The following is a 26,463-nucleotide window of genomic DNA, read 5'->3' on the forward strand; positions in this document are numbered from 1 at the left end:
TGGTAATAAGCCATAAGGATACCAAAAACATGATCAGACTGCCACGACTCAATTCCTGCTGTCAGGCCTTGTCCAACAACACTCCCCACTACCTCATGTGGAGACAGGGTCTAGAAGACCTGGCTAGCCTCTGGGGCCAGGATCTACTACTGTCCCTGTTGTTTCCTAGAAAAATTAACTTCAGTTGCCTTTACCAAAAGTTCCTCCTCCTATTCCAATCTAGGGTTTGGTTCGGTGTATTTCTCAACTTTAGCTCGAAGCTTACTTTTGAACCTATTCCATCTCCTTGGCTTTAATTCCTACTGTAGAGAAAAGCAATCACAGACCCAGTATTTGCCCACAACCAGACCGGAAACTGAAGCTGTAACATATATATTTCTTCCAGAAGCGTTATTTACATGAGTGTCCCATTCATCTGTGAATAACTTAAGTCACATCTTCTCATAGGTCAGCTCATGGCCACACACGGTACAAGTCTTCCGATACATGTCCTCCTCTAGGTTTTCCTCTGGTCCATACTCATGCTGATGAGCAACTGTCTCCCTTTTCCACACGCTGCTTCTTATCGCTCGCCGTAATTCTAAGAAAATAAATAAAAGCTGTTTTTCAGTGATGCTATTCAGCTGAAGCCCAAATCCACCAAGGTGTAACATATACCTTTAATTTTATAACAAATCAAAATTGATTCTATAACCTTAGCCAGCTTGGTCTGTGAAATTACTCACTGTTGGAGCCATGTGAAATGGGAGATAGAGAAATGGGGTAAGTGGGTTAGAGGGACAGTAAAACAAAAAATTCAGAAGATGAGTAAAAGAGGATTTCAAAAAACGGGATTTGTTCATAGCTAAGAAAAATGATGCCACAGCAGGAAAGGGAGAGTGATCAGTAAGCTGGATAATTCAGGACAAGACCCATTTCAAAGTCCCATATATTAGGGGCTGCTTCTATAAGAGGCAGGCCAAGCTTTGCTTGTAAGAGAACTAGAAAGCCAAGAAGTCTGCTGTTATGCTAGGGTTTCATCCCAGAGCAACTGCCTGTGCACCCGACTTGAAGTCCATTCAGTTCCTTATAAAATAGCAATATTTTAGGAGAGGAATTTCCAATTACTACAAAGGACAACTAAATATAAGAATCAAAGCCAATTAACTGGAAAGAAGGACAGTTTTTCTTTGGTTTTTGGTGTTTTTTTTTTTTTTACTTATTTATTTTACAGGCAGGGAACTGGAACAAAAATAGCATGTGACCTCAAATCATCTATTCCAGAGCTTAGAACTTTTCCATTTCATCATGTTAAAATGTCATTAAAAGGGGCGCCTGGGTGGCTCAGTGGGTTAAGCCGCTGCCTTCGGCTCAGGTCATGATCTCAGGGTCCTGGGATCGAGTCCCGCATCAGGCTCTCTGCTCAGCAGGGAGCCTGCTTCCCTATCTCTCTCTCTCTCTCTGGCTGCCTCTCCATCTACTTGTGATTTCTCTCTGTCAAATTAATAAATAAAAGCTTTTAAAAAAAAAAAAAAATGTCATTAAAAAAAAAAAAGAAAACTGTTGGATACTTTGAAAAGTAACTAAGCCAATCACATGTAGAAAGTTCACACTGCATTACCTGAAGGAACCAAATGCTTAGTGTTAACTGGAAATTAACAAGCTAATAACTTCAATTTCTGGTTTAATGAACAGAAAGCAACACGAGTCGTTTACATTTTTTTATTCTGACCAGTGATCCATGAAGCCCAGCTCAGACAGCACGCTACCTAAGGAAGAGTACGTTACATAACCTCAACCATAAAAATCACTGTACACTAAGCGATCACACATTTTCTTTAATTCTCTTTAGATTTATAAGTAGTTTCAAAATACTTGAGCCTTTGTATTTCGGCCCTATTGTATCTTAAGGATAAACAGATGGGAGTGCTATGTACCAGGCACTGTTCTAAGCACTTTATCTATAAACACATTTAAACCTTACAATCCTTTGAGAGAAGTACAACTACCATCCTAATTTTAACATGAAAAAACCAAGGCCCAAAGAAGTTTCATTTGTTGTGCCTAATATCAAACTGCTAGCTGATGGCAAAGGCGTGGTCTGGCTCACGTTCCTGTTAACCATGAAAGCTATGCTGCCCTTCCCCACCTCTGGTGTGAGAAGCCCTAGATCTCAGACCACTGTTCTCAGGCTGCAGCGTACACACCTCTAGACAGTTTCCAAACTAGGGGGAAAATCGTCTTCATCCAAACAAGAATCTGTATTCCTATATTCTGTCACATTCTGAAGGTGGCAATTTTTTCCAGACATATCTAAAAAGCCCTATCTTTTTTTTTTTTTTTAAACCTTAAGGTATTTCTAAATAAAAAATGAAATCATGTGCTGACTAGCACAGATGCCTCATGGTTTCGGTCAATGACAAGAGGTCTCCTGTTTGAGTTCCAATAGCTCCCCTCCAAATCTGTTCGGATACAAGGTATCCCATCTGCTTTTCCTTTACTCCACTGAGAACACTCTCTCAAAATCTGACTGCAACCCAGTCACTGCTAAACACTAACCTCTAACTTGAGCGTTATGTGAACTCAGGAAGAGAAAGAAGAGAGCTATTTGCTTACCACTAGAATACTGACAACAAAATCTAGTTTACTCCCCATAATTGGTCATAATTGTACATAAGGTTTTTGCTGACTTTATGGCTTTTTCTTCCCATCCTTCAGCTAGTGTATCAAGAATAATGACAAGAAATAAAGCCGTATCTTTAGTATTTACTAGACACTCCTGGAAAAAACTTGTGCTAGAAGATAAGGAAGTACTAAAATACTGGTATGTTGATCATTTTCTTGCCTTCTTTCCCTCCCTGAACAATCTAGTCCCCAAAGCCATTAAGTGGAGCAAGTAAAGCAGGCATCTGTGGTGGGGAAGAGGGTGCCCAAGAAAAGTGAGGAGCTCCCTACAGTGAAGGCTGCTAGCAAGAGTGAGGGGAAATCACGTACAGGGGCATCAGTCGAATAACTATATTACAGATAGTGCAAATCAGGTCTCTCACTGTCAGAAGGGAGTTAGTTACAAACAAGGGGAAAAAAACTGAGAATGAATTCTAAAATCCTAGATTAGAACTGGGTATGTGTGTACTCAAGGTGTTAATTTATAACATATATGGGGCAGACATAAAAATACAGATAATACACATGTTTTGTGCTAGAAAGCAGAAATCCTTGACAAGACATGACAAAAGGACAGAGGAGCTTGCTTAAAGATTCCTTTTGGCCCAAATCTCAATCTTAACACCTAAATAAGTACAGAATTGAATCAAAAGCCAAGGAGAAGAACAAGAATTCATGAATCCATACCAATAATAAAATGGCAGAAAGGATGCTGCAGATCACTCTGGGGAAAGGATATAACTGCTGTATCCTCTATACTTTTCTTTGCAATCTTCTGGAACTTTTTAAATTTATTTCCAAATAAAAACTTAAAAAGGAGTTAGCTTGAAGGGGCCAAATCTGAGACCATTTGAGTCTCAAAGTAACAGGAATGTACTGTAATGTAACACTGATTTGAGCATAAGAATCCATGAATCCAACTTAATACTAAAAGCCAAATAATAATTATGGAAGAATAACAGAAATAGAAAGTCACCATTTACATCCAGCCTAGTAACAAGACTCATGCCATGTGCTAAAACCCCGGAGTGAGACTTAAGGAAGGAGATGCTCACCCAGTACCAAAGAGTGCACCCCACAGATTTCCTCGTAATTATTTTTTTTTCATTATAAAACATGACAAGAATTTATTTTAACCTACTCAACCCCAAACATTTACATACTTAAGAAGAAAACAGTGGGGTTTTGTTTTTTTTTTGAATATTGATTTACAGATTTCCTCGTAATTATAATGGGGAAAGGATACCCAGACAACAGACAAACCTAGCAGACACCATCCCAACCACGCTAGCAAACAGAAGATCCCCTCTCAGCTGACAGCATGTGTCTCCTGATGTGACACACATGGACACATCACCAGGAAAGGACTCCTACCAAAAATGCCCACAATCTAATTGTGCGAAAATAAGCTGCTAATAAACCTAAATGGGGCCAGTCTGCAAATTGTTGGCAGTCTCCAAAAATGTCAATAATAGTCTGAAAAGAAAACCACTGAGGACCTAAAAGAGTAGATAGGCACCACCCTTGACTGGCCCTTGGATCCAGCAACTAAAAAGCTGTGAAGGATATCAGAATGACTGAATGTCTAGGACATACTAGACAATAGCATTATATTAACTTTACTGAGTTTGACACTGCTTTTCAGTTACACAGAATGCCACTGTTTACAGGAGAGAACACGTTGAAATATTCATTACAATGTCCTCAGGCAACTCTAATGGGTCCACATTGTGTGTGTGTGCACACGTCAACAAATGTGGCAAAATGCCAACAACATCTGGTGAAAACAAAATTTTTTAAATGAAGATTAAGTTTTTTTTCATTACTTCATTTAAGCAATTTAAAACTTCCAGAAAGTAGAGGTAACCACCTACTGCTAAGTGAGAAGAGGGAGGCAGAAAAGTCAGAGCCTAGAAGGGTGGGAGAGCCTCGCTAGGCCCGTGGGAGAGCTAAGGAGCCCTGGGAGCGAGGAGCGGGCACTGTGCCAGGCAGCACTGAAAGCCTAGCTGAGCTGGAGAACAAAACAGGTTACCAGGTTATAACCTCCTAGTCCCACAAGCCTAGAATTTCACAGCACAGAAAGCTGTGGACTACCTCTCTGGAAATGTATAAAAATATTCACCATGAACAGTCTTGCTATGGAGATCTTCAGATAGATATTCTTTTTACCTGAAGAAGTTTCCCTTTAAATCCTTGTTTCAATGAAAAATTTAGGTTATGCCACTCTGAAACGTGTATTTTATTTGCCTTTTTTTGAAAGGTTATTTTTACACATATTTATCCTGTATCCAGCAACATTATTAAACTTTCTTCTAAGTTATAACAGTTTTTCAGTTCTAGTTATAATCATATTGCATTAAGTCAGTCTTTTTAAACAGATATAGCTTCTTTTCCTTTAGTTCTTCTATTGCACTGTATCCTACACTTTTGTAAAAAAGATGGCTTGTATTCAAAGAAGCCCAATACTCTTTAGGAGGTAAACTTACAGGAAAACTAGCTGAGGGAGACCAAACATTTTTATATATTTGATGGAAGGGCAGAAATTGTGACATAGGGTGCTCCTTGTTAACTAGAGGAAAAGTCACAAGGAAATATCCAAATAACATGAAGCTTTGATCTTATCTTGTCCTCCTCCATACACTGAAGCAAAGGAACATGGAACTGTGTCCTTCAAACTCCGCTGAGAGAAGCCCGAAAATGGTCATAAATAGAACCACAGGCCCAGAATGTAAAATGTCCACACATTTAGTAGGAACTCCAAAGGGGGCTTTTCTTACCCACCCTTTTGGGAGGAAAAGTGCAGAATAACAATGAGGAATTCTTTTCCATTTTTTTGAAGGCTTACCTCTATCAGTACTAAGAGAAAATGGAGTCTAACTTTAAAGAAAAGACTCATCTCCACCTTATTTGTGGAGAGGCATGCAAGTTAGCCCAAAACATTTTATGTATTAGCACCAAATGAGAGTTCGCATCCGGGTCAAAGGCAGCATGTAGTGCATTCTTTGAAATCCAGTTAAACGGAGCAGCAGTGATGCCCTTGTTTCTACTTCTGTCTCCTTGGATCTAAGAGATCTGTAATAACTTGAATTTGCTGACAATTCTTGCCTTTTACTTTGCCTATATTTATAAATACCTTATACTATTTATACTTAAATTTTTTCTGTAGTAAAACCAGTACTTTCTCAAACTGCTAAGCAGATCACATGTTCAAAGCAGGTAAATGTAATCTCTTACCTTTCCATAAAGAAGTAAGCTTTGTATCAGCTTCTTTGTGGATCAAAATCAGAAGACCAAGAGGAACCAGGTTCCAGTTTCTTTTCAACTAAAAAACTTTTAGACTTGCTTTTATTTCTCTCTGTTCTGAGCAAACTGCACGGTAAACTGCTTGTTCCTAATCTCTACAGTGTCTACTCCACTCTCAGCCCTTGGCGGCCTAGTCAGGAGAACTGGAACTTATTCACCGACCTCTAAAGTAAACCAACGAGAAGAAGCCATAATTAAACAGGGTACCCCACTGACCCCTGCACAGGAAAATACCATAAGACAACAGAGCAATGCTTTTACGACTGAGAGCGTGCTCAGGTTTTCATATGCAAAGGAAACTGGAAAATACATCCACTCAGAAGAATTTCCTCAAAAAGACATGCTTCATCCCAACAAGAAAGGAAATGAATTTAAGAAACCAGTCTTAAGGGTCCATGAAAAAATTCAGGGCAAATTAAAACTCTTCCAGGAAGAGAAAAAACCATAGTTTTATCTGGTAATTAATTGCATTTTAATGTAGTGAGAAAAAAAGCCAATTACATTTGAGTTTATATTTCCTTAATACCTATAAAAATTATATAAATCTTAAAAGAACTGTTATCTTCATTCTTATAGAAAAAAGTATAAAACAGATCCTATAATCTTCTACTGTTAGTCAAATTACAGGAACTTAGCCCCATTCAGATGACCTCTTGACTAAACTACAGAGATCGTATCTAAAGAAAAATTACAGATCGCCCTCCTTTTTGAAGTATTTCATCACTTTGCAGGTCTCAGTTTCTTTTTTTAAAGATTTTATTTATTTATTTGACAGCCAGAGATTGCAAGTAGGCAGAGAGGCAGGCAGAGAGAGAGGAGGAAACAGGCTCCCCGAGGAGCAGAGAGCCTGATGCAGGACTCGATCCCAGGACCCTGAGATCATGACCTAAGCCGAAGGCAGAGGCTTTAACCCACTGAGCCACCCAGGCGCCCCGCAGGTCTCAGTTTCTAATGCCCTTATCCATATACTATAGTCTGCACCAAAACACCATCAGGAAGTGGCTTCAGGGGCAGCAGAGAGGGAAAAGTGGAGACGATTCAGGTAGCTAGAGTTCCTGACGACCCCAGGCTGGTCTGTAACGAGTCTGCAACTCTGCAGTCCTCTCTCACGCCCAGTAAGAAGCTTCTGTTACTTTCCCCCTCAAGGCTCTCCTTGATGCCAGAAGAAGGAAGGGCTGAAGCAAAACCTCAGGTGAACACAGTCTAATGGAAGATTAAAGGAGAGGACTAAACTGAAAAAAGTCTTTCCAAAGCCCCTCAGGTGGTCCTTGCCGGGGTTTCCAGTGACCCGGTACAGAAGTGGCTCACATGGGGAAGACTCTCCAATGAAATGCTTCTAGACGGCACAGTTTGCCACAGGAAATCTAACCAAGCCAGAGAAGTGCACTTGCTCCCTGACTCAGGAGCTGGCCTCTTAAGTCACTAAACTTTATATAAAGACATATGTGAGGATGTTTATTATAAGGGTTTTGATAAACGTCGTAAGTATCAACGGTGCTTCCATTTTTTAAAGAAATATTTTTAAAGAGTCTATGTGTAGAAAAGAACTAGAAAAACAGACATTAAAATGTCACTACTGATGGTCTCTGGGCAGGAGACTACTACTACAAGTTATTCACAGTGTGCAGCCTTTCTGCACTGCACACAATCTTGTCATGGAAAGAGGGAAAAAAGATCCTCACAAGAAGAAACAAGGCAGGCTTACAATTTTTGTTGCTGTAATATTTAACGCATCTGAGCTACCTTCCAAAACCTCTTCTAAATCCTAAACACATAAGCAAATTTATTTATTATGGCTAAGACACTCATTTTAAATGGATGTATATAAACCCAGTAAATACATAAGATACATGCCATCCAGACGCACCCCACACGACAGCGGGCCTCTACAACTCCTGTGGGAGAACACGGATGCCTACTGAGCGAGATGCTATCCAGGGACTCGGCGGTCTGCACGGAGTGCTCCTGCTGCTCCAACGCCAGCCCCCGCTGCCCGCCATCAGCACTGACCACACTCCCACAGAGGGTTAAGCTTACTTTTTCTTCTGACTGACTCGACCCCCAGCACGGACGCTAGCGCAGTGCCTGGTGACGCTACCAGAGGCATGGCTGGACAGATGGATGACTGGACAGACTTATGCACAGAGGCATACATGGATGGGTGTACAGGTACAGAGAAAGATGGACAAAGGAATGGACAGACAGATGTACTGACAAAGGAATGAATATACCAATGCAGACTTTCGGTTATGAAAGCCTGCTTCCAGTCCCACGTCACTAATAACTACCAATGTAACAAGTCACTCTACCTTTTATTCACATATAAAAGAAGAACGATTAGACCTGCTGACCTAAGAAGGCTCCTTCTAGCTACTCAATCAGAGGACTAACACTTAGGCATGATCTTTTCATTTTAAGCAATTGAAAGGTTTGCTGGTGGATATCATTTTTATAACCCAGTTAATCATATTTAAGATTGAACAGATGCCAAATCCTCGACCAAGGATATATCCCTGCTCTACCATTGTTCCTATATAAACACGTAATTCACTGTGAGAGGATTTACATGCTTTTTAGAACTGCAATACTCTGAAGTTTGCACCAAGAGCCTCAAACTTTCAGTTTGAGGGCAAACTTTCAGTCTTATCTTTGAATAAAAAAACATTCCAATCTACCGGTGACAGATCTTTAAACAAGAACTACTTAGTAAAGTCTTTTTGCAAGTCAGTAAAATACAGTCCTTCATGAGATCAATGTAGCCACTTCCTTTTCCTTTTCTTTTCTTTTTTTTTTTAAGACCTTATTTTTTTAAGTAATCTCTACACCCAATGTGGGACTCAGACTCACAACCCTAAGAGCAAGAGTCTCACGCTCTGACCGAACCAGCCAGGCACCCCTCCACTTACCTTTTACTTTCTTATCAAACTTCTTCTGTTTCATTTTCTCTCGGTTTTCCTGTCGAGCTTCCTTTGCTTCCTCTAATGCTTCCTGACTACCCCAAACTTCAAGAGACCTCTTCACAATCTACAACACAGAATCCAGATTTAAATAAGCCATGATTCAGAGTTAAGTATTATAATGTCATAATGATTAAATCCACGGACACCAAAACATGATCTCACTCAAGGGTGATTTTATAAGTATTTGAAATTCTGAAGATTTTAAATTGTGCTAAGAAACAACTCTAATAACATCTTTATCTACTGAGGTTCTACAGAACCTCAGTAAATGTATGCTGAATTAGATGGTAAGTACAAGACCTGGGCTCTGATTGTATTTGTTTCTCTGTTGTCACATGAATCCACAGAAGTATCAGTAGCCTGTGGGTCGGATGAGTTTTGTCACACTCACCAAAAAAATCTGCAGACCAATCAGCCACAGCCTATGTGAATATGGAGGTCATCTCCAGAAACCTCTCTCCACAGAGAATCAGTCACTACTGCTCTCCTCCTCCTTGGTCCAGTACTGACTTCTGATCTTTAGAATGTTAACTTTTTCTTCTTTTTAACTGGTACCTGAAGAACCTAAAGTCTTTATTCTAGCTTAAAAACTTTGCATTCTAGTATCTTTACTCTTTATAATATTTATTCACGTTTAGGAGACTAACAAACACACTAAGAATTATGCTCAGTACCTCTCTCACAATACATTAAGGGAACAAAAATACAAATCAAGGTAGCCAAACTCAAATTTTCTCCTGACATGATCAAACAATATCCTGGTGTTTCCTAAATTCTCAAACATTACATTCTCCACACTCTTACACCCCTGAAATGCTGCAGCAACAGCAACTGGCTCACCAGTGCTTTAACAGCTGAGTCACAAAGTGGTTCAGAAGAATTGGACTCTGAATGCAAAGAAGTTTACGAATACTATAATAAATCTGGTGTAGTTGCATTTCTTATATATGTATGCACAAGCATAATATACAGCAAAAAATAAAAAAGACTATGATAAATCTAATGACACTATTTTAGTAAGAAGATAAAAGCTTCAAGTGATAACAAGGCATTAGGTTGGCATTTTTTCATTTTTAATGATACATAAAATAATGGTGATTCTTCTAATTAATGTTGCCTCAGGTTTAATAAAATTCAATAAACAATTGGCTTTACAATGTAGTTTCTTAAATTTATTTGAAGCTACTAGGATTTTCTAGTATTTTCTAATCAGCCTGCTGTAAAGCAATACCACTCATTTTTTTTTTTTTTTTAATATAATGGCACAAAAGTAGGATGTCTGTACTCTTCTGCAATAGATACAGGAGGCTCTGACCCAAGGCACTCACACTAAGCAATAACTATCTCCACATACCACTACAAGACCAGGAGTTGAAAAGATCTACTCTGAGACACAGGAGAGTTACAGAGACACTTGAGCATTTTCCCAAGTGGAGTTAGATTTCAGGCATCTGTGAAATTCCTGAAACTTTTTAGGATTTTCAGTGAAGGATGGATGGGTAGAGAAATGGGGCCCAACTTTTACTCCCTACTTAGCTCCCAAATTGTACCAGTAACATTACCTAATGTTGCCCCGAAGTACACCAAAAATTCATTACTTAAGACTGTGACCCATATACAGAACAACAGAAGGAAAACAATCTTTTTAACTCTATAAGCAAAACTAAACTAAACTACTAAATTTACCATTAAAACTTCCCCTGATCGAGGGATTAAAAGGAGTATAATATATCAGAGACCTGTAATTTTAAGTAGAGTTTCATATCACCCCATTGTGAATGATGAGGATTCTTCTTCACAATACATTTAAGAGCCGGCTCTCTTTTCTCTAAATCACAGTCTTTCAGAAGGTACTCTTGTTTGGCTTCTGTTTTTGTTATGAGCTTATGTTTATCATCAGCATCTCTGAAAACAAATTAAGTCCAGTACTATATTAGTTATTTTAAATAAACTATGTTTCTAAATAGTCCAACAACCTAGAGGCATACATGCCAAAACATTATTTTAAAATAGTTTTTCCTGGGGCTCCTGGGTTGCTCAGTCATTAAGCATCTGCCTTCAGCTCTGGTCATGATCCCAGGATTCTGGGATAGAGGCCCACCCCGGATCAGGCTCCTTGCTTGGCTGGGATCCTGCTTGTCCCTCTCCCTCTAACCCTCTCCCTCAACGTAGGTTCTCTCCCACTCGCTCTGTGTACTCACTCTCTCTTAAATAAATAAATAAATATTTAAGCAATAAAAAATGGAGGCTCTTACTGCTAGGATAAATGAGGCAGAAAGAGAGAATTAGTGATATAAAAGCCCAAATGATGGAGAATCAAGATGCCGAGAAAAGGAGAGTTAAACTACTAGATCACGAGGGGGAGAATTCAAGAGATAAGTGATACCATAAGACAAAACAATATTAGACTAATTGGGATCCCAGAAGAAGAAAGAGAGAGAGGGACAGAAGGTATTTTGGAGCAAATTATAGCAGAGAATTTCCTTAATTCAGCAAAGGCAACAAGCATCGAAATCCAGGAGGCACAGAGAAACCTCTTCAAAATCAATAAAAATAGGTCCACACCCTGTCATCTAACAGTAAAACTTACAAGTCTCAGTGACAAAATCCTGAAAGCAGCTCAGGACAAAGGTCTGTAACCTACAATAGTAGAAATATTAGATTGGCAGCAGACCTATCCACAGAGACCTAGCAGGCCAGAAAGGACTGGCATGATATATACTCAGAGCATTAAACAAGAAAAATATGCAGCCAAGAATACTATATTGAGCTAGGCTGTCATTAAAAATAGAAGGAGATAAAAAGCTTCCAGGACAAACAAAAATTAGAAGAATCTGCAAACACCAAACCAGCCCTACAGGAAAGATTGAAAGGGGTCCTCTAAGCAAAGAGAGAGCCTAAAAGTAACAGACCAGAAAGGAACAGACACAATATACAGTAATAGTCACCTTACAGGCAATACAATGGCACTAAATTCATATCTTTCAATAGTTACTCTGAATGTAAATGGGCTAAATGCCCCCAATCAAAAGACAAGAGTATCAGAATGGATTTTAAAAAAGACCCATTGATATGATATGATATCATATCATTGATATGATATCTATAAGAAACTCATTTTAGACCCAAAGACACCTCCAGATTTAAAGTGAGGGGATGGAAAATAATTTACCATGCTAATGGACATCAAAAGAAAGCTGAGGCAGCAATCCTTATATCAGATGAATTAGATTTTAAGCCAAAGACTATAATAAGAGATAAGGAAGGACACTCTATCATACTTAAAGGGTCTGTCCAATAAGAAGATCTAAAAATTTTAAATATCTATGTCCCTAACATGGGAGCAGCCACTTATATAAACCAATTAATAAAATCAAAGAAACACATCTACAATAATACAGTAATAGTGGGGGACTTTATTTAACACCCCCTCACTGAAATAGACAGATCATCTAAGCAAAAATCAACAAGGAAATAAAGGCTTTAAATGACACACTGGACCAGAAGGACATCACAGATATGTTCAGAACATTCCATCCCAAAGCAACACAACACACATTCTTCTCTAGTGCCCATGGAACATTCTCCAGAACAGATTACATCCTGGGTCACAAATCAGGTCTCAACTGGTACCAAAAGATTGGGATCATTTCCTGCATATTTTTAGACGACACTGCTTTGAAACTTGAACTCAATCACAAGAGGAAAGAACTCAAATACATGGAGGCTAAAGAGCATCCTACAAAGAATGAATGGGCCAACCATGAAATTAAGGAAGAATTTTAAAAATTCATGGAAACAAATGAAAATGAAAACACAACTGTTTAAAATCTTTGGGACACAGCAAAGGTGGTCCTGCGAGTAAAGTATATAGAAATACAAGCCTTTCTCAAGAAACAAGAAAGGTCTCATACACAACCTAATCCTACACCTAAAAGAACTGGAGAAAGAACAGCAAATAAAGCCTAAACCCAGAAGAAAAGAAATAATAAAGATCAGAGCAGAAACCAATGAAAGAGAAACTAAAAGAATAAGAGAACAAATCAAAGAAACTAGGAGCTGGTTCTTTGAAAGAATTAGTAAGACTGATAAACCTCTGGCCAGACTTACCAAAAACAAAAGAAAAAGGACCCAAATTAATAAAATCATGAATGAAAGAGGAGAGATCACAACCGACACCAAAAAAAATACAAACAATTTTAAGAACATATTATGAGCAACAATACAGCAACAAATTTGACAACCTGGAAGAAATAGATGCATTCCTAGAGATATATAAACTACCAAAACTGAACCAAGAAGAAAGAGAAAACCTAAACAGACCCATAACCAGTAAGGAGAATGAAGCAGTAATCAAAAATCCCCCAACAAGAGCCCAGGGCCAGACGGCTTCCCAGGGGAATTCTACCAAACATTCTACCAAACAATTCCTATTCTCCTGAAACTGTTTCAAAAATAGAAATGGAAGGAAAACTTCCAAACTTATTTTATGAGCATTACCTTGACCCTAAAACCAGACAAAACCCCATCAAAAAGGAGAATTACAGACCAATATCCTTGATGAACATGGATGCAAAAATTCTCACCAAATACTAGCCAACATGATCCAACAGTACACTAAAAGGATTATTCACCACGACCAAGTGGGATTTATTCCTGGGTTGCAAGGTTGGCTCAACATCCACAAATCAATGCGATACAATACATTAATAAAAGAAAGAACAAGAAACATATGATACTCTGAATAGATGCCGAAAAAGCATTTGATAAAGTATAGCATCATTTCTTGATCAAAACTCTTCACAGTGTACAGACAGAGGATAAATACCTCAATATCATCAAAGCCATCTATGAAAAACCCACAGCAAATATTCTCAAAGGGGAAAAACAGAGCTTTTCCCCTAAGGTCAGGAACATGGCAGGGCTGTCCATTATCACCACTGCTATTCAGCACAGTACTAGAAGTCCTAGCCTCAGCAATCCGACAACAAAAAGAAATAAAAGGCATTCGAATCAGCAAAAAGGAAGTCAAACTTTCACTCTTTGCAGATGATAAGATATTTCATGGGGAAAATCCAAAATACTGCACTCCAAAATGGCTAGAACTCGTACAGGAATTCAGTGAAGTGTCAGGATATAAAATCAATGCACAGAAATCAGTTTTGCTTTTCTATAAACCAACAGCAAGACAGAAGAAAAAGAAATTAAGGAGTCGATCCCATTTACAACTAACCCAAAACCATCTTTTTTTTTTTTTTTTGGACAGAGAAAGATCACAAGCAGGCAGAGAGAGAAGGGGAAGCAGGCTTCCAAAACCATAAGATACCTAGGAATAAACCTAACCAAAGAGGCAAAGAATCTGTACTCAGAAAACTACAAAGTACTCATGAAAGAAAAGGTCCATGCTACCTAAAGCAATCTACACATTTAATGCAACCCCTATCAAAATACCATTAATTTTTTTTCAAAGAAATGGAACAAATAATCCTAAGATTTATATGGAACCAGGAAAGACCCTGAATAGCCAGAGGGATGTTGAAAAAGAAAAAAAGTTGGCGACATCACAATTCCAGACTTCAAGCTCTATTACAAAGCTGTAATCATCAAGATGGTATGGTATGGGCACAAAAACAGACACATAGATCAAAGGAACAGAATAGAGAGCCCAGAAATGGACCCTTAACTCTATGGTCAACTAATCTTCAACAAAACACGAAAGAATGTCCAATGGAAAAAAGACAGTCTCTTCAATAAATGTGTTGGGAAAATTGGATGGCCACATGCAGAGGAATGAAACTGGACCATTTCCTTATTCTACACACAAAAATAGACTCAAAATGGACGAAAGACCTCAATGTGAGACAGGAATCCATCAAAATCCTTGAGAACACAGGCAGCAACCTTTTCAACCTCAGCCACAGCAACTTCTTCCTAGAAACATCGCCAAAAGCAAGGGAAGCAAGAGTGAAAATGAACTATTGGGACTTCATCAAGATCAAAAGCTTTTGTGCAGAAAAGGAAATAGTCAACAAAACCAAAAGACAACTGACAAAATGGTAGAAAATATTTGCAAATGACATACCAGATAAAGGGCTAGTATCCAAAATCTATAAAGAACTTATCAAACTCAACATCCAAAGAACAAATAATTCAATTAAGAAACAGGCAGAAGACATGAACAGACATTTCTGCAAAGAAGACATCCAAATGGCCAACAGACAAATGAAAAAGTGGTCAACATCATTCAGCATCAGGGAAATACAAATTAAAACCCCAGTGAGATACCACCTCACACCAGTCAGAATGGCTAAAATTAACAAGTCAGGAAATGACAGGTGTTGGCATGGATGCAGAGAAAGGCGAAGCCTCCTACACTGTTGGTGGGAATGCAAGCTGGTGCAGCTACTCTGGAAAACAGTATGGAGATTCCTTGAGAAGTTGAAAATAGAGCTACCCTACAATCCAGCAATCCCACTACTGAGTAGTTACCCTAAAGATACAAATGTAGTGATCTGAAGGGGCATGTGCACCCGAATGTTTACAGCAGCAATGTCCACAATAGCCAAACTATGGAAAGAACATAGATGTCCATCAACAGATAAATGGATAGAGAAGATGTGAGATAGATTATATATATATATAAATATATAATGGAATACTATGTAGCCATCAAGAGAAATGAAATCTTACCATTTGCAACGGCATGGATGGAGGAAGTAGAGCATATTATGCTCAGTGAAACAAGTCAATCAAAGAAAGAAAATTATCATATGATCTCCCTGATATGAGGAATGTGAGAAGCAGGGTGAGGGGTTCGTGAAGTGTAGGGAGGGAAAAAATGAAACAAGATGGGATCGGGAGGGAGACAAACCATAAAAGACTCTTTTTTTTTTTATTTGACAGAGAAAGATCACAAGCAGGCAGAGAGGCAGGCAGAGAGAGAAGGGGAAGCAAGCTCCCTGCTGAGAGCCCGATATGGGGCTCGATCCCAGGACCCTGAGATCATGACGATCATGACCTGAGCTGAAGGCAGAAGCTTAACCCACTGAGCTATCCAAGCGCCCCAAAAGAATCTTAATCTCAGGAAACAAACTGAGGGTTGCTGGGGGGTGGGGGGAATGGGTAGAGTGGCTGGGTGATGGACACTGGGGACAGTATGTGCTATGGTGAGTGCTGTGAAATGTGTAACTCTGGTGATTCACAGACCTGTACCCCTGAAGCAAATAATACGTTATATGTTAGTAAAAATAAATAAATAAAAATTAAAATCTAAAAAAAAAAAATTTTTTTCTTCAACTCTCATGGTCAAGTTAGCAGCATAAAAATTCTAAACATTAAGATACTTTATCTTTTACTAATCTGGAGAAGCTATATTAGATTAGCAGCAGATCCCGGTCATTTAGTAAGAATTTCTTTTTTACTTATTTAAAGTAGCTCTTCGCCACAATGGATTTGAAATTACTAAGAGTATAGAAAATGTAAATGAGAATTAAGACTCAATGGGTAAGAAAACATAAATCAAAGCATAAAGTCAGGGTCAGTGGGATAGAAGGAATTTGAGTATACAAGGTCCAACTGGCCCAATACACTTTAGTTTCCAACTGGCGCAGTTGTTTCAAAGCCAAGGTAAAAATGGAGGCTTAGTCAGTTACACGGTTCTTCTCATTTATTGGTTCTCCATCTACATGCCAGGTCTTACTCAAGGTATCAGAAAAATAGCAAAGAAGAAAACAAAGCCTTGTTTTCATGAAGCTCCCATTCTGGTTAGGAGAAGACACTCAATAAGCAAACACAATGACAGAGAAAAGTGCTATAAAGAAACACAAAGCATGGTAAAGGAACAGAAATTCTGATAGACTGGGTAATCCAAGAAGGCCACCAATGAGGGGGCATTTGAGTGCGGCCCTTAAAAAGTCAGAGAACATTCTAAACAGCTGAAGAAAGAACATCTTGAGCAGAGAGAACAGCAAGTGCAAAGGCTCTAGGGCAGGAGTGTACTTTGCAACTGGACTCACAGCAACTGAGCTGGTGGGACCAGAAGGCTTAAGGGAGGAGCGGTGGTGAGGAGGGGGCGGGTAGGGAGCAGGAGGTGGAAGGCAGGAGATCAAGTCTGAGACAGGTGGAAGCCCTGTAAGCAGTGTAGAGACAGTTCTAGTCTACACGGATTAAAAACCTTTGAAAGGTTCTGACTAAAATGTCTCCGTGGAAGACGACAATGGTACAAAGTGGGGGGCACAGGCCAGTCAGAAGACCACCAGTGCCGTGCTCCAGGCCAGGGCTGATGGTGGCCTCAGCAGAAGCCATGGTGGGCGAGGGGACGGGGGATGAAGCAAGGATATGGAATGAACACAGAGCCAAATGGATTTGGAATTAAACACAAGATAAAAAGAAACAGCCAGTGAAGCTGGCCTTTACTGAAATGAGGTATAGGTCAGGGAGGGGAGGGGAGACTTAAAAATTGTGAAGAACTTTATGAGAGCTAAATAACTTGGAATTTTAAGCTAAAAGAGGGGACAGATAAATGACATTCTACTAAAATTAAACTTTTTGAAGATACTGAAAAGAAACAGGGTAAAGGGCTGTGTTCCTAATTAAAGTTTAAAAGAATTTTTCCAGACTACTACACAACTTTCTCTTAACTGATACATCAGGCGCTTCCATCTTCTCATGTAAGTAAGACTGTATGTGGTAATGTAGTTCCCAAAAGCTATCCACCCAGACTTTAAAGAGTGACAGCACTGTGGATCTTAACCACTGTGTATCAGAGGGAAAGGAGTTTTAACTTGTAACTCCCAACAGGTGGGAAACATTCCTAGCCACAGATCTGATCGGGAGACCAGCAACATCTCCCATGCCTCTTCCCAGGACTCTACCCAGCAACAAGTCAGTGGGGATGTCTCCCGACAGCCACAGCAGGGACTCAGAAAGGGCAGGTCCTCCAGGTAGGTGAGCAGTTGATCTAGGGTAGCAGGTCCAAGGAGGACCGGGGAACAGAGAAGAGGGCTAAGTAAGAATCTCAGATGGGGTCTCTGGTCCCACTGACACACAGTGGTTAAGATCCACAGTACTGTCACTTCTTAAAGTACGGATGGATAGCTTTTGGGAAGTAAATTACCACATATAACACAGGACATGCAGGGTAAACAGCAGGGACACAACCATGTGGCATGAGAAGCATTAAACTGGGTTGACAAAGAGGACAGAGCCTAGGAGGAGAAGAAAAGGAGGAGAGAAGAATGGGACTTTTCCTCATCTCTTCTCTCCCCTTCACTCCCCTCCTGTCACTGAAGGCCCCAAACCTCTGACCAAGGTGTCCACAAACCCTGGAGTAAGACACAGGGGACCCGCAGGGCCTGGGGGAAGAAAAGACTTAAAGATGGTAAAGACCCACCCACAAAAAGGAAGACAGATCTACGGCCAAACCAGGCCATCCCTCCTACATACAGGGCACATCATCACCACAATAAACACAAATCTCCTGTATTTCTTTGGCAAAATGGAAACCAGAGAAATTTTAGGAAACAGCTAGAATGAAAATCGTAATTACTAAGAATATTAAATCCACATGGATCTAATTATTGTTTTGCCCTAAACCTACATGCTAACACTAAACTTTAGCAATTGAGAACGTCATCGGAAATTAGTACCTGCAGTTATCACAAGTTGCCAGATCAAAGTGGGTCATAAGGTAAGAATCCATAAATTCTTTACCACACTCTTCACAGATTGCATAATCAAATTCCATAACAGGTCCTAAAGAAAGAAAGGTTAATTCTTTAGGTTTCCTTTTTTGTGACTTAGAACAATATATTTTTCCCATATCTTAAGTTTATCAGCATGTACTCTTTAACGGACATAAATACATTTACATGAAAGACAAAACCATGATTAAATAACCTTGTATCTTAAAAAAAAATTTTTAAGGAAAAAAAAAAAAAACTATCAATTCATCAAGTACATTTGAACCCAAAACCATGTGTAGGATGCTTATATTCATTCTGTATTGCTGCTGTAGCCTATTACCACAAATCTAGCTAAAATAACACAAATTTATTATCTTACAGATCTGTAGTTTCTAAGTCTGACACAGGTCTCAGTGGGCTACAGTCAAGGGCAGGGCTGCATTCCTTCCCAGGAGTTTTAAGGGACAATCTATTACCTGCCATTTTCAACTTCTAGAGGCTGCCTTTCTTGACTCCTAACTCCCTTCCTCAATCTCCCAAGCCGGCAGTAGCAGCTTCTCACATCACTCTGACTTCTTCCACAACCACATCTCCCTGCGATTCTCTCCTGCTTTTTAAGTACCTGTGATTACACTGGGCCCACCTGGATAATACAGAATAATCTCCCACACATCTCAAGGTCTTTAATCAATCTGCAAAGTCCCTTTTGCTATGTATGGTAATACATCACGGGATCCACAGTGATCCACTAAAATGTGTTAGTGGGAACTGTTACTCAGTCTACCACCATATTGTTGAGAGGACAAAGGAGGGGAGAAAAAAAAAAAAAAAGGAAAAGGAGGGCAGTGCCAGAGTAAAAAGGGGAGGGGTCTTACAGACAGGGAGACGGGCACTAACAGACAACATGGAAAGGGCAGTCAAGAGCAAGTCAACACTAGAAGAGACAACAAAGAATTCACTCTCAAATGGGAAACTCTGTCCCCCTCCATTCTACTCCATCACCACCAAGAGAGCCAGTATCTCAACAATGAGATTGTAAACTTGTGAGTGGAGATTATATTTATCCTCTAGAACTGGTTCTCTCAGCAAGTCTGCAGTTTTACAAGTATGTCTTTAGGATGATTGCTATTGCCAAGCCCCCTGCTCTAAGAACTGCCACAACTCCCAGTGGAAAGAGAAGGCAGTCATTATTTGTCCACAGTTGGTTCGACATATTCCTATCATTGCCTTCCCTTACCTACTTTCAACACATCAAGGTCAGTTAATACTACAGCACCCCTTAATTCCACTAATCTCCAAATTCTAACAAAAATACCACTCTTCCTTCTCGAATGTTAGCAGGGCATAGCCACAAGAGTTAAAAATACAGTCAAAAATCTTCAAAAAATTGATTATTAAAATGTGTTAGAAAGGAGAAAAACAGGTCTGACATACCAATTAAGAGACTACTGGATAGCAATATTAATCAAAAGCCATAAAATGTGCATTTTCCTAATTTTAAAGTCTTTATGATGGAAAATTTTAAATGTTCATCATGGTGACTTTTCTACTCCTTTACTCCCTTTAAATTTATCACATGGAAACTGGCAGTCTAGTGTAAGCAAGAGCCTACCCTCCCCACCATTCATTCACTCATGTACCTATTAATTATAGATATAGACGCAGATTCCTAATTTTTTTCCAATGGCATTACCACTCACTAGTGTCCTTAATGAGTTTGGTGCTCACCCAAAGTGTCTCAGATTTGGCCAGCAGGAGTCCTTTCAAGCTGTGCGACACACTTCTATCAGTTTTGAACACTTACGTATTTCTGGCATTACAGAATGTTCCAAACTCACCTGGTGGCCATCCTGCCCCAACCCTAGAATCAGCTATTTCTCTGTAGGGCCCTGGTTCCTTTCGGTGGGGGGACAGTATCCGAGTCCAAGATCTGGACACCAGGTATGCTCACTGCCACTGGGTTCTCTTCACTTCAAGGCCCTTTCTGTGGACAGAGCTAAGAAATACATGCACATGTGTGTACATATATGTGTGAATACATGCACACACCCATATATGTATGCACGCACAAGTACTCATGCGTACACATGTATCTTTCCGAGGTATAACTGACACTGTATTAGTTTCAGATGTCTAACATAATGACTTGATATTTATATATATTGTAAAATTATCACAATAAGTCTAGTTGACATCTGTCACCATACATAGTTTATAAAATCTTTCTTATGAGAACTTTTAAGATCTACTCTCCTAGCAGCTTTCAAATATGCAGCACAGTAATATTAACTAGTTGCCATGCTCATGACTTATTTCATAACTAATAGTCCTTCACCACCCCCCTTCCCTTATCACCTTCCTAGTGATCATGGGGAACCTCTATTCTAGATTATAAAAGCATTCGATAGGCTTTGCTTTATAGGCAAATGACCTAAATAATTTAATGGCCCAAATAATTTTAATCTTTCTCAACTATGCAGAAGCTCTTTAAAAACTAACCAAAAAAACATGATATAGGGGCGCCCAGGTAGCTCAGCCAGTTAAGCGTCTGACTCTTGATCTCATGTCATGATCTCAGGAGTCATTAGACTTCCACAATAGGCTTCATGCTCAGGGTGGGGAGTCTGCTAGACAGTGTCTCTCCCTCTCTCAAGCTAAGTCAGCCCAGAGAATGAGGGCCTTTTCTAATGTCTCCCAAAGGGGACACTGTTGATGAAGTAATTGAGAGGACATGATGGCCAGCTGACCTGCGAGGCAGACCTGGGCAATTACACTCCTCATCCCCTACTGTTCTTGGAATGCTCATTCTGCCCACCAGTCCCACAGTGGGAGCTGTTGCAAGGACAAATCCTTGACAGAGTAAGGTGTCATTGAGGCCATCTGACCTGACTACGGGACTGAACCCACTTAAGCCTCTGTATAAACTGTTAAGATTTGGCAGGTGGATGCAGAGATGGCTTCATCTCGCAGCCACCCAAGACAAGCTTCCTAAGGTCCCTTGATAATTAAAGCTGCCACCTACCAATGTGGAGTGGCCTGACTCCTTCAGTCTTGTGCCCTCTGTGTACATGCCACTGTGCAAACCAACACACACACCTTCTCTAACTTCTACAAACTCACTACCCAAGTTCTATTCACATGCGGCAGCCACACCATCGATGCAGGAATAAACCTCCGTTAAGCAAGAAGGCATTACAATAGGTTATCAATAAATATCTGTTGCATGACAGGGCACCTGGGTGGCTTAGTCAGTTAAGCATCTGCCTTCGGCTCAGGTCATAGGTCATGATCCCAGGGACTGAGCCCCACATCATCAGGTTCCCAGCTCAGTGGGGAGCCTGCTTCTCCCTCTGTCCCTCCCTGCTACATGTGTGTACACGGTCTGACAAACAAAATCTTAGGGCACCTGGGTGGCTCAGCTGGTTGAGTGACTGCCTTCGGCTCACGTCATGATCCCGGACTTCCAGGACTGAGTCCCGCATTGGGCTCCCAGCTCCTTGGGGAGTCTGCTTCTCCCTCTGACCTTCTCCTCTCTCATGCTCTCTCTCACTCATTCTCTCTCAAATAAATAAATAAAATCTTTTTAAAAAAAAAAATTGTTGTGTCACTTGTTAAATCAAAGTATAGGCTTTACAGCCCAAAGCTGAGTCCAAAATCTGCAGACAAAGTTACCATGAGTCTTCATATCCATAAAATCATAAGGACTTTAAAGGTCTTTAATTCGATGCCTTCCCTCCTCCTACAGTGCTTCTCTAATATATCCTGGTCAGGTCCTTCCGTCTCTGAACCCCTCCACTGTTTTGCTATTTAGAAGCAGCAATTCACATGGTTGGGAAGTTTTTCCATTTCACAGAGTCACCACGAGATTCACATGAAATACGTGCCAACACTCTGTAAGTGCAAACTGCTAAATATACGCATGGTACTGGGCTGAAATCTCCCTCACTGTATTGAGGTTGTCACCCACTGTTCCAAGTTCTGCCCTCCAAAGCAAATCACAGCGAGTGTAACCGCTCTTCCACAGGGAAGCACTTACACTTGCAGGCGGTTACAAGAGTCCTCTAAGTTAAACCTAATCAGTTCTGACAACTGTTCCTCACATGTCAATTGAAGACCTCCATTTTGATCACCCTATTTTGGACACTATACACTTGTCAATATCCCCCTTAAATATGGTACCCAAACTGAACAAATACTTTAATCCTTCAAGTCTCAGCTTCTGAAGACAGTGTAACAGGACAGGACTCTTCCCTACCTTGATGAACATGGATCATTTCTGTTGCCACAGCTAAAACTAAACTAGGTTTTTTAAGCTTCCCCAAGGATAGAGTTACAGATATCTATATATCCCATTTTTCCTCCAAACAGTAAAAAAATGTCCTAAATTTTATCTCTTGGTAGAACGTTCAAGCCCCTCATTTTGGCCTATTAAGACAATGGAGTATATCAGAAGTCCTTATATTGGCTGTCCCTATTTTAAAATAACAGAGAGCATCAACCATAAGTCCACAAACCACAAGTTAAACTAATTATTGCCAAACAGCTTGAATTTTTAATATACCAGCAAAACTGCCAAACTCTATACCTCTCACAAAGCTGACCTGCTCACTGACAACAGGAATGACACTAACATCAATTTACAAAGAATTATGCATGTTACTCCAAATGACCAATCTAGATCCCTATTTTCTGAAAATACACTTTACCTGGTTGATGGACAACTTTTCCAGTTGTACGTTGTTCTTCTTCTTCCTCTTCCAGAATGAAGCCTCCTCCTGTGTCAATGATCCTTGGGGCTGCTTTTACATTAGCCACACCTATGAAAAGTAAGTAAAAGTGGTCAATGATTTAACCAGGTAAGCCCATATGTTCCCTCGTGCATAAGCAGATTATTTAAATTTAATATATATCAAATAAGACTAAGATGTCCACTGTTAGCACTTCTATTCAACATTATACTGAAGGGCCCAACTACTGCAAGATGGTGAGAAAATACAACAGGCATAAAGGTTGGAAAGGAGTAAAGTCATCTTTATCCACAGATGATAGGATTAAGTACACAGAATATCCATAAGAATCTACAAAATAACATCGAGAAAAAGAGGTGTAAAATCTCTACAGTGCAACCGCCACTAAGAGATATCAAAGACCTAAATATAAATGGAGAAACAGACCACACGCAGACTGGAAGCCTCAATATTCTATTTGGTGCTAAGATTTTTATCTGCAGTACTTCTATTTCAGCTACAGTACAATTTCCATTTTTTGTCTGAGCTGGGACATAGGCCATGGAAAAGACAGAGACGAACTTGCTTAGAATGTGGTACTCAGGGCCTGAGGAAACAGCAAGCTGGAGCAGCACAGAGAAATAGCTTTGTCTTGGCAGCTTTGTCTTGGCATGACTGAGCATCGCTCAGTATCCTGCTCAAGTCAAGGTCTTGACAGCTCCAGCTGGTCCAAGCTCCTGAAGCACAGCAGGGTGTAGCCCATGTCACAGCACAGTCCCTTGTCTGAGAACTCTTGCCACAAAACTCTTACAGCACATACATTCTACCTTGCTTTCCATATCAGAAGTTTAATACCTCTGAATGTTCTTTTTGTACCCTTTTTCCACAACCATTTAGCACAGATCTACAAACCTTTATGAAATCATGAATATGAAATAATACAAATGAACAACTTTCGTCCTGATTCTATAGCATCTCAAGTTGAGAAAGGAATAAGAAAACTAGAAAACAGAACCATTAAAAGTGGCTGGAATTTGCAGATTCAGGATGAATATCAAGACAGGCTGCCAGCCCCAGTTTCTTGTCATTCTTCCTTTCTTCTGGCTGAGGAAAAGGGGTAGCAGAGGACAGCTCCAAACTGTGCTCAACGACGCAAACACTATGGGATATAGCTTTAGGAACACATGTACTTCACATTACAGAGGCAGTCCTGAAGACCTGCATGTCATCTCAACTATTTTAAGTACCCTAGAGAAGATTATTACGGGACTACAGTGGAAAATTATGACAGAAGCGTACATACATGAAAGACACGCAGTCAAGGGCTGCCCTAAGAAAGGGGGAAGATAAAAATTCAGACAGAAGTAACAGCCTTTCTTCCTAAAAGTGAGACAGTGCCTGCCACAGAAGCAGCAGTTGGTGAAAAGGAAAGGCCGTGAACACAGTATCAGAACTCAATTCTAGTCCTGATTAGCTTATACACTTGCCGCTAAGAACCTGAGCAGATCCTTTTCCTTTCCTGGTCTTCAATTACCACCTCAGTAAAACACCAGTACCAAACGCTGCCCTAATCATTTCCCAAGTTAACAGTGAGAATCAAGTTAGTCAACTTAAAACATGTGAAACACAACAGGTGCCACACTTGAGAGCCTCATGAAGGCAGCAGCTCCCGCCTATTTGCCTCTCTCGGTGCCCGGCACGTAGCTAGCGGAACCAGAAAATGCACTCAATCACCCTTTGTTGAGTGGATGAATTCCGGAGCGGTGCAGGAGGGCTGCGAACATGGGTCCCAAGCCTAAAAGCTTTACACAAAGACTGCCCCTGGGACCGCTGGACGCGCAGCTGGGAAGGGAAAGCTAAGGCGCCGACCAACACTGGCTGGCAGCTCCCGACGGTGAGGGCGGCTGCATCCCCCAAGTTTGAGAGGAGGGCTGGGCCACCCCAGTGCACCGAGGAAAGACCCGGCTCCAGCGCGGAACCGCTAGAGGTCATAGCCCGCTCTGAAAGAGCCCGCGAGCAGATTCCCGGGACTGCGGGAGGACGGGTGCGCAGACGCGCGGGCAGCCGGCGGGGCAGCCGACGCTCCACCCGGAACGCGGCACCCGGCCCTCCCGAGGGAAGGGGCAGGCGCCGCCAGGGCCCAAACCTCCGGTAGCCGCCGCCGCCGCCGCTGTCGCCGGATAGGGCCGGGCCGCCAGCCGGGCCTGGCGCAGCATCAGCGCCCGCTGCCGCTTCCGCTCGATGCTCGCCCGCACCGAGGCAGGCAGCTCCGCCGGCGGTTCCGAGGCCGCCGGCTCCCGCGAAGCGTCCCCGGCAGCCGCCATCTCCAAGCTCCCCGAGGGGCCGAAGCTTCAGCCCCGCGCCTGCGCATTAGCACGCCGTCCCGACGACGCCTGCACAGCCTCCGCGTGGACTCCACAGTACAGCCCGGGGAGGAGAGCGCCTGCGCAATTTGAGGGCGTCGGGGCGGAAGGAAGGGCGTGGCGGAGTTTGCGCAGGCGTTGGGGCCGGGAATACCTGCTGGAAAGTAGTCTAGAAGGGGCGGGGCTGAGGTCAATTTTCAGGACCTGGTCATCTTTAAAATAATAGTCTTGCTTAGAGATTCAAAATACGGGCTTTGGAGTCAGATCTGGGTTAGGTTCTAGCTCTGACATTTACCATTGGTTGCTGGAACAAGTTATGTAACCTCAGTTCGGTTTCTTCGGTAGGAAAAAAACGAGGATAATTACCGAACCACTTCCTGGGTTGTTAGAAAGATGAGCTGTAAAGGTTTTCAGCACAATGCCTGGCATATAGGAAGCTTCCAAAAAATAATAGCAGGTAGTAGCGGTAGTAGTGCCTGTCAAAAAAAAGATCAATGGATGATGCATCTGACTACTTCAAAAGTATGTCCTAGGGGCCAGAGCCTTAGATTTGAAATGGGAACCCCTGGGTTCAAACTCTCGCCTGCTGTGTAATATCAACCAAATGTAGCCCCTGGTATCAAAGCTGGTGTGCATGAACTTGGCTATATTTTCCATGAAATATTCCTTAAGTGTGGATGAAAAGCCACCAGGTAGACAGTGGGTTTGTATTTGGGCCAAATCCTGACTTCCCAAAGGTGTCGTAAATGGAGCATTTTGCAAGAAACATTGCTTGCTTTCCCAA

The 26,463-nt window shown here is 41.0% G+C and overlaps 1 protein-coding gene across 2 annotated transcripts; it reads right to left on the bottom strand.

The window, feature by feature from the left end:
- Positions 1–356: 356 nt before the first annotated feature.
- Positions 357–25,759, bottom strand: XPA (XPA, DNA damage recognition and repair factor). Of its 2 annotated transcripts, XR_001178651.2 has the most exons (7): positions 25,463–25,759; positions 23,296–23,406; positions 18,554–18,659; positions 10,646–10,811; positions 8,853–8,970; positions 5,878–6,110; positions 357–580 (listed from the first exon to the last, which is right to left on the bottom strand). XR_001178651.2 is itself a non-coding variant. In XM_004747664.3 (6 exons), exons 1-6 carry the CDS (start codon positions 25,638–25,640, stop codon positions 432–434), a joined length of 828 nt encoding a protein of 275 aa, XP_004747721.2. In that variant the 5' UTR covers positions 25,641–25,757; the 3' UTR covers positions 357–431. The 2 variants fall into 2 exon arrangements, 1 of the variants encoding a protein (XP_004747721.2); XM_004747664.3 differs by lacking the exon at positions 5,878–6,110 and having other exon boundaries at positions 25,463–25,757.
- Between the last annotated feature and the right edge of the window lie 704 nt (positions 25,760–26,463).

This window comes from Mustela putorius, unplaced genomic scaffold (genome assembly GCF_011764305.1).
Source record: "Mustela putorius furo isolate JIRA1106 unplaced genomic scaffold, ASM1176430v1.1 tig00000580_pilon_pilon_pilon, whole genome shotgun sequence".
NCBI lineage: Eukaryota > Metazoa > Chordata > Mammalia > Carnivora > Mustelidae > Mustela > Mustela putorius.